Raw genomic sequence first — 9449 nt, 5'->3', positions numbered from 1 at the left:
CTTTCTTTGTGGATAGATCAACTTTTGCTTTAAAACAGGCCCTTTTCTGGAAACATGAGCCTATGGAGCACCCAAACACTGGTATAAACAATTTTGTTTCGTTTATTATTTTGTTCCCTGGAAATGATTCACTTGGCACATTCTTTATGGGCACATGCTTGAATGTTGAATAGCTTTGGTACAATGATTTTATCCTTCTCTAAAGGTGCCATCCATTGGCAGAGGTGCCTGGGCAGCCCAGCAAGCAAATAGACATTTTTCTCTTTATGTATTGGGCGAATGAGAGCTGAGCCTGATAGTGGTAGTAACAACCATCACCTATAGGAGGGCAGCTTTAAACTTTGGAGAAGACTCGAGAGAAACTAAACTTCCAGTGGCTTTTCTGGAGATATACTGAATTAACCTGTTCTCCAGGTGCTTTGGTCCAGTCCTCCTTAGGCAAGCCAAATGTTCACGTGCACTTCAGTGGCCAACTCCTTATGCTTGAGCAGGGATTGCAGCAGTATTTAGTAGTGCGCACAACTCCAGATGATCCACCATCTGGACTGGCCAGCAGAAACCAAGAAGGTAGATCTGGTCAAGGCAAACTTATCACATACATTAAGAGCTATAAGAGTGTTCTTCATGGTCGTTTCAGCAGCCATGCAGCTCCTGCATAATTAGATTGTTTCACTCATAGCAGTTTACTCATGTGTATTTACTTCCTTATGTGAACTGAATCCCTTCTGTTAGCATATTAAATCAGAGGGATAAGTTATATACAAGTTCTTTGATTTTTAGTAAGGTTGGTGTCAGAATCAGTAATGAGTCAGTACAATACAAATCTGAAACAACAAGGTTCATTTCTGTGTAAGGATGACAAGGACTGTAACTTTCTTTCCCTCCCTTCCCAAATCTGTAAGAGAAAGAAATAGGTTTTAGGTGAGGGATTTAACTCTGTTAATGTAGTGGCTCTGTTACTCATTTCTTGTCGCTCTGTAGATCGGATGCCTGACAGAGATTGCTATAGAAATCCATCTCTGCTTGCTCTCCAGCGTCTAGGACAAAGCAGGCCTCCATGTAGTGTGATGCCTTCTACCCCATCCTCTGGAAGGAGTGGGTTAGAAGACACAATACACATCAGTCTGGTAGATCACTACTTTTTTGAGTTAAATCATGGCGCCATTGGTTAATTTTCAACACTTAAATTCAAGGCTAAAATATTTAACAGAACATGTTTTTAACTACTTGAGAAGCAAATTGTACTGTCCTATAAAATGCTCTGTGTTGTGCTGTAGCTTCAAGGAGTTGTACATGTATAACTAAGCTTGGTAGAAATCAGCTTTTGAAGTTTCATTGCCTTATATTAATGTTTACATTAAAGCATTTGTATACCTTTACATTCCACAGTTGAACAAAATTATGGGTTTTATGCTTTTTTTAAAAATCATTTCAAGTCTTCATAGTTATGTGAAATTATGAGAAGGTCTGACAATTATATTACATTACACGACTCAAAAAGTAAAGTTTTATAACAGCTAAAACACAAATTGTCAACATCACATTTCAAAATACAAAAAGTAAATATCCTTAAACCAAACTTTAATAAACTCTCAAGGAGCATTTTTTCTTACTTTGTCTATCTGTGTATTGTGATTGACATCAATGAAAAAAAATATTGGTTTGTATTTTACACTGGAACTGACATGTACCAGCATTTACCCATAAAAATCCAGTTCTTCCAAACCTACAGATAACCATTGTGCTTATCTAAAAGAACTTACCATTTACAACTGTACTTGTTATGTGGTTCAAAGATGAAAAAATATGTAACACACTTAAGTATGGTCTCCTAAGAGGGTGCCATCTGTTTATATGTGAATCTGGGACTGACCTCAGGACTTCTGTAATCTGGGCCAGTGGAGATCAGCTGTGTTATAGGCTGGTGAAGACAAACAACCACTCTTAAACCTATTCATTTACTCTTTTCACAGGCTACATAATAGAGAACATTGAGAAACACTTCTGTTGTCCTATGAAACAGCTTTCATTAGGAGATTATTTCACAGTTTAACCAACAGTTTATTGGAGATGCACAAGTGTAACTGCAGGTCAGAATTTAGTCCTTTGTCTATTTCATGTGTTGGCAAGGGGATCTGAGTATATGTGGCACTTTATAATAATGGTAATATGTCATTGGAATGATAAAAAAAATGGAAAATTTATTATTAAACTTCTTACTAGGTAGTAATTCCCCAAAGACATCACTACAGTGCTACAACATCCATTTAATTGCAAAATAGTTTGCAAAACACAAGTTTAAAAACATATGACACTGCGATAATCTGATATGCTGAGTTCTGCAAAAGACCATAATTTAATATGAAATGGAATCCACTGTTTCATATTTCATTTTTTAATGCTGGGATAATATTAAAAAAAAAATAAAAGAAACAACTCTTCCATATGTGAACTTGCAAATTATTCTGGACTTGCTTTTCTCAAAAGATTTACACACACACACACACACACACACACACACACACACGTATATACACAATTTTTATGTGCTTACACATACACAATTCTGCATCCCGTTTTCAATTCTGCTCCTGCATCAAGGTAGTCATGCAGAAAATCATGCACACATACAACTGAAGGTGAAAATTGTGATTAGAGAGCATAATATAAAGGTTTCCTCTTTTCCTGTTCATGAGAATAATTTACACAACTATATTTTGGTGAAATCAAACTGCTGAATTCCTTTATTTCCCTGCTGTGGATGGGTAAAAATCAGTCTTTGTTGGGTATAAATCAACTTTTTTCTGGGACTGCTGCTTTTTTAGTCTATGCTACAGGTCGTACAAACTGAGCAACTGACACATGAAGTACACAAACCAAAAAAGTAGTGAATTTAGACTACAAACAAATTAATTATTTGACATTAACACATTACTTAGGTCATTATATCCTATTAGCACTGGGGCTTTGTTTATTCCAACACATCGGAGGTGATGAGCTGTTCTGCTAACTCTTTGACAATGCAATGCATGTTTTTTTTGCACTGACAGTAGTGTATGGAGCTTCACATATGTAGAATATAAGGCATTAATGAGTGAGCAGAATCCTTAGCATAGGCAAAAATCTCAAAAATCTCATTTATGTCAAAAGAAGTTTTAGCTTAACTACAGACTGCTGAATTTCTCCCAATAAATTTGAAGCCATGCCAGGAACATTCACAAAGTTTTCTAATCCTCTTCTTATAAAATAGTGCTATATTCAAGTCATTTTTTTTCTAAATCTGATTACGACTTGTATTTTCTGGTGTGTGCTCACCTTTTCTCCAACATAAAATGGTATTTGAGGTCATTTATATCAATAAGACAAGGGATTTTCTTCAATTTAATTAGTAAAATATTTTAAAAATTATTCACTTTTCTTTTTTAAAAAAAGGAGCACACAGAAAATTCTACAACTTCTTTGACAAAAGACTGAAACTTCAATTTACAAAACAAACAACGAAATCCCAGATAAGTCTCTCCCCCTAATTTCACATTAACAAAACTAACTCCAATGTGTTCCTTTTATAAAGGCCTGTAGGTGTAATTGAAGGCATAAAATGAACAGCTTAGCCATCTCTGAACATACCACAACAGTTTGGATATGAATAATTAAGTTTCACTAAGTATCGATTTAAAAACATGTTTCACTTTTGTTTTATATCTCATTTAGAACAATGCATCCAACATTAATTTATGTAAAAACAGGAACAAACATAATACCATTTAGACTGCTCTAAACCATCATTAATTACACTCTAAAAGATCTAACAAAATTCTCTCCCGAAAATAGTCTTAAGAATATTTTTATCACAGTAAAATTATAACAAAGGAAGACAGACGTTTTCAATGAAATCTAAACTAGCTGTTGCCTGTACTTCCTGTGTTAGATTCAGCACATAGAGGTAGATCACTTGAAATATGAGCAGTGTATTGTCTCATTAGAGTAGACGCAGCAATGAAGGGAGAGAAAGCAACGGCATGTGCTAGATTTCTTCTAGTAATTTACAACAGTCAGCCACAACTCATGTGGTCTTTGGGCCTGATTCAATGCCTATTAAAGCCAACAGAAACAGTAATTGATTTCAACTGGAGCTGCATGAGGCTGGTTTATACTTTGAGGGTTAAGAAACAAGATTCATGCAAGCAAAAACAATAAAGTGGTGCCCTTTATGTTACACTTGGCTGCTCTCAGTGTTCTTAAGCATGAGGGATTTTGATGCCTATGGAGCCAATATATGGAAAACATTTGGTAAAGTGGAGCTTATAAGTTGGATCTAAAAAACTTACTTTTGATCGTGTACAACCAGGTTTGAGCACACCTCTAAAGGCACATTTGTTAAAACATATTTGTGCTCACTGGCCACTGCCCTGCAGATTATTTGCATCTGCAAAGCAGAGTAGACAATGCAGGCCTGGAGATGCTAAGTGGTGCTGAACACCCTCAACTCTCTTTCCTGCTTAGTTTCATTAACTCAGCTTGCAGCAATGGAAACGGAGGGCGTCAGCACCTTGCAGGGTCTTTGTCATTTGCCTACTTTATGACCAAAGATTGAGGATTTCAAAATACATCATTGACAACCAATAACGATGGCTGATATTTTAGTCTCAATGGCAGTGGAGTAGCCTACTGCTACAGACCGCTGCTAAGCCAAGGCATCTCTCCTTGGTGCCAGATGGAATCCTCTTATATAAAACCAAGAATAACAGGAGATACAGCTAAAAATAATTTGACGAACAAGGGAGACATACATCTGAAACATCTATTCCTCTTTGGACAGTTCATCAGCTGGTGTAAATGTTCATAGCTCAGTGGAGCTATGGAAGACACAAACTAAGGATAGTCCCCTGGGGGTATGCAGTTAACGCTTGTAATGTGATTGAGTGTAAGGGGAACAGTGACACGTGTGATACTCTGTACTTGTATCTATCTTACTGTCTCAAATTCTGTTTTCCTGTGTAATTTAATGGCCCCTCACTACTGCTGTTCCAGTAGACAGGTACATCTTGAGTCCGTTTTAATGCACCAAGTCTAATTGCCCGACGCTTTGAATAGGGTCCTGTCTGTGTGTTCAGCTATGCACTACTTTTCTTTCTGGGAGAATATTTGCATGTATACTATTTCTGCATCCTTGGTCTCTTCTTTCTGTTTATTAAAAACTCTATATATTTTGAGAAAATGTTTGCAATTGATTGTCAAATTAACCCTGGTGACATTCTTATTAGAAGCATCCTTCTTAATTGGTCTTGCAACCATCTCAATTAGTGGAAGAAGAACTGTCAACCTTCTTGTCCTCATGAGGTTTATTAACAAGGCAATATAGAACTTAGCTTTGTTTTTACTACAGTAAAGAGTCTATTTAAAAATAGCATCTACATTCTGTCATTGCAAGTCTCTATATTGCAGCTGGGAGAGGAACAGAAAAAATGTTCACTTTGAGTAAATAATAAAAAAATCTTCACTGCACAACACAAATATTTCACTCAGAACCCAAGCACCAGACCATTACTTTGAAGAAGCTTATGATACACTTAAGATATACAATGCCATGATATCATAATATGGAACTGAAAGGAATTTCTTGAGAAACCATTAACTTTGAAGGAATGTCTAGACAATTGTGTCAACAAACGCAAATAATTTATGCTTCTCAGCTCCTACCCAATGGATGGCCCCATGCTGAGAGTACACAAACTCAAAAGAAAACGGCATGTCACAATCATATGATTAGGGAGCATAAGAAAATCACATAGAAATTCAAGTTAACCTTCAACAGAATTCCAGAAAGCACTTCTCTAAAGTTAGCCAGGAGAGGGATGTGCCCTTGGTCATTTTTGCTAGATTAAAACACTAACCTACAGGTGTTGCATCCTAGTTTCAAATGACAGGTGATGAATGGAACACAGCTTTCGATTATTATAATTCATTGTGTTAGAAAAATAAAAAACTAATGCTACAAAATTCTGTACAACCTCTTGCAGTAACTAACAAAGTGGCTTCTGGAAACAATACTTTTGCCAAAACCACGTTTTTAAGGCACTTAAAAAGGTATATCTTTTTAAATATATATAGAAAAATAAAATATGCACTGAAGCAACATTAACAAATACCAGTCTTCTCAATTGTCTATCAGTGTACAGTATAGTACATATATACATTCACTGTGATATGTCCTGACTCCATTGTTAGACCTTCACAGGTGCTTTGGGCTGTCTTGTTAACTTCAGTGCCTGCAAACATGAAACAAAACAGTCATTTATTGCATTGCAAAGGAATATAACCAAATTCAAAAGAAGTTTTATTTCAGTGGGTGCAAATGTTTTAGTACATATTCAGGAAGCTCTGAGAGGCCATGTTATCCAGCTTTGTTATAGGTTTATCATCTTTAAACCTTGGATCCTAGCTGTGCACACTCTCTCTGCCTCATCTTCACAGAAGCAGCACACAGATGGATTACAAAAGAAATACCAAGACAGAAGATGGCTAGAGGAATGGGCGTCTTAAGCAAAACCTTACCAACTGCAGTGTACCGGTCCTTTGACATGGCTACATTTTCTTCCACTATAGTAGCTGCAAAAACCTGAATAACTGAAAGGTTCTAGCTTGTTTCCATTCAGTGACCGTCAAGTTTTTCTTGCTGTGCAGTATCTGTATCTTAACTAGATGAAAAAATCAGTTGGATCCAAAATGAGCTGGGTGCCGGTGCCTCTGCCTCGGCAGAGTAGCACCTGGAGGGGACAAATGCTAGCTCAACTCTACTTGCAGTTCAGTCACTGTCACTCGCTAGGGTGCAGAGGGAGTTTAGTGTTACAGCTTTTGCTTAGAACCTCTGTCCTTCCTGATTGGTGAAGCCCAGTAGGAGAGCACTGGAGCGGCTGGAGGAGATCGTTAAAGCATCTCTGCTCGGTTAGGGCTCAGCTGGCCTTAAGAGAGCAACTGTTTGGCTCTGCTCAAAAAACCATCTCATTAGGCAGATGGTCCAATTATTGATCTCCTTTAAATTCCCTTTTTGGGAGAGATTGTTGAGGAGGTTCAGGAGTGGCTCCTCAGACAATATCTGGAGTATTCCCTTGACTTCAGTTCACCTGGTTTCAGCCCTGTTTATCGCATAGAAACTGTATAAATTGCATTGATTGGTGATCAGATATCACTGCTTCCTTTCCAAGAAGTCCCAGGTAGTAACAATAAAAAAAATAGGTAGTCAGTGCCATGGTACTCACACAATAATTTGATATATATTTAATGTCTGTATGAGTTCCCACAGATTTCCAACCGTTTCATTAAATATTTATACAAGGCTAGATGTCTTTAGTAGGCTGACAACATCCAGCTCAGTGTCACTTCGGTATGTTACCAATGGGTGAAATCAAGCAAATTACTCCATGTCTAACTGAGTTTCACCTCATATAAAGAGGTGATAGTTCCTGTAGGTTAACAGGAAGGGACCCTCTATGTTTTGGGAGTGCACACAGGGGTTAGTCCTCAGACTTGCTGTGTTGGTGCTGGGTTAGAGCTTAGCCGATCCTGATGCTCAGAAAGCAGCTGTGAAGAATTCTTTCCTTCAGCGTCAGTTGGGACGGACACAGCTTTTTCTTTTGAGCATAGGCTCCACTTTATTTATACCTGCCTCTGTCCTGTAGCAAAACAATTGCTGCAATGCACCCTACCTGGAACTGGATGTGGATGTCGGTTTATTAAACAGTGAGTCCCATGGCACACTACACTAGTGTGTTCTGTAATCTATACAAGCTTCCAATTAATTTCTGTGTGAAATAAAAAGTGTTGGAAAAAGGCTTTACATGACCTGATTGCTTGAGGGGCCACCTCTTTTCTGGGGAGCAGGTCTGTAATTTCTCTCTGTAATGGTGTGAGATCTAATAGCCTGTTGGTTTATAAAGCAGGAGGGCAGAAGGGGCAGAACATTTTGTAAGAGATGTCCTCAACTCTGAAAGTTAACTCGTAACTCCTATAGGTCCAAGAGAAAGACTCGATTTGCTGACTCTCCTCAGGGAATAGTCATGCTTTTCCCCAGTTTTATCTTGAAGGGGTACTTGAACAAACAGACTGGCACTAGGGATGTTAAATGGTTTACCAGTCCCTGCCAGTTAACCCTGGCAGCAGTAAGCTGTGCTGAGTTGGAGCAGCCCCCATTCAAAGAGGAGCTGGGAAGATCTTGCAGCTGCATCAGGGCCTGGTGGCAGAACCCAAGGTTAACCAGTTAACTGCTATCTTTCAACCGGTTAAGTATTTTATCATCCCTTGTTGATATGAGGATGGAGAATACTACTTAAGGTTGGTTGATTAAACAAGCAATTTGTATTTTGAGAGAGGGGATTCAGTGATTCTTTGCATTGTAACTATTTGCCTTTTAGTGCTATCTATTTTTGAAGCCTGTACAAGCTCCCTGGCAGATGCTATTTAAAACTAATATAAAAAAATCATTAAAAATAAACTGGGCATGTGTAATGTTGTGTCCCCCAATATAAGCATTTCAAGAGTGACAAAATTTAGCCATTAAAAGCATTCCCTTGGATATTATATACCAAGGGCTTGAGCGGAGAGAGTCACAATTTCACTTCTTGTTTGGGTAAAAATTTCTTTCACGTTGAGGTTTGGCAGATTTTGCTGCCAGATTTGCAAACTAGAAATATCCAATTGCAGATGAACCTCTAAATATTTAAATTCAATTTCATACAAGCCGATCAAATGTACTATCATAATTAAGCAAGAATGTCAGTGGAAATGAGTACTGTGACTGGATAACCGTCTTCCCAGCGCAAAAAATATGCCAAAGTGAAGCCAGGGTGTTTACAGAAAATAAACATCAAGGTGATGATGACATGTTTATTTTCAAAGCAGGAGACCATTATCCAGTCACGACATTCAGTTCTACTGGAATTATTGCATCTATACCAAAAACAACTCCATTGATTTTTAAAAAATAGAGTAATTAAAATAATATTCATGTGAATTACCGAGGAGACTGAGTGAAATATATTGGTGCAGCAGAATGACAGTTTCTCCAAACAGCTTTATTGCAGCATTATAGTCTGAGTAGACAACTTGTTTGGTGCTTAATGAGTAAGAAGCTAGTGCTTGGTACAACTCCAACCGAGGATGCAATGGTGGTTCTAAATCACTTTCCTCCATCTCTCTCTCCCCCCAGCTTTTTGTTGACCTAGTGCCCTGCCTGCAGGCTACTGTAACCTGCAGCAACCAGCAACGCTCTCTGGTGGCCTTTAGTTCAAATAGGGATGACAGATGTGCAGTGGACATGCTCCCCATTCTGGCCAACGGAGGAGTAAGGTGATACATGAGCTATGACGCCCTATCAGTGGAGTGATCATCTTTGACCAGCGATGCCAGTTTTAACTGTGCTTTTAGCAGGAATAGCACAAAGTTGGCCCCCG

General features: G+C 38.1%; 1 protein-coding gene across 2 annotated transcripts in view; it reads right to left on the bottom strand.

Moving 5' to 3' along the window:
• Positions 1 to 2060: 2060 nt before the first annotated feature.
• SLC10A7 (solute carrier family 10 member 7) overlaps positions 2061 to 9449 on the bottom strand; it is a 194192-nt gene continuing 186803 nt past the window's right edge. For both annotated transcript variants that reach the window (XM_074993227.1, XM_074993228.1), the window contains one exon: positions 2061 to 6269. In XM_074993227.1, coding sequence (XP_074849328.1) covers positions 6225 to 6269 — 45 coding nt within the window. In that variant the 3' untranslated portion in view covers positions 2061 to 6224. The remainder of the gene's footprint in view (positions 6270 to 9449) is intronic.

The sequence above is a fragment of the Carettochelys insculpta genome, chromosome 4, assembly GCF_033958435.1.
Source record: "Carettochelys insculpta isolate YL-2023 chromosome 4, ASM3395843v1, whole genome shotgun sequence".
NCBI lineage: Eukaryota > Metazoa > Chordata > Testudines > Carettochelyidae > Carettochelys > Carettochelys insculpta.
Note: the sequence above shows the minus strand (reverse complement) of the source record. Positions and strands in the feature narration are given on the sequence as shown.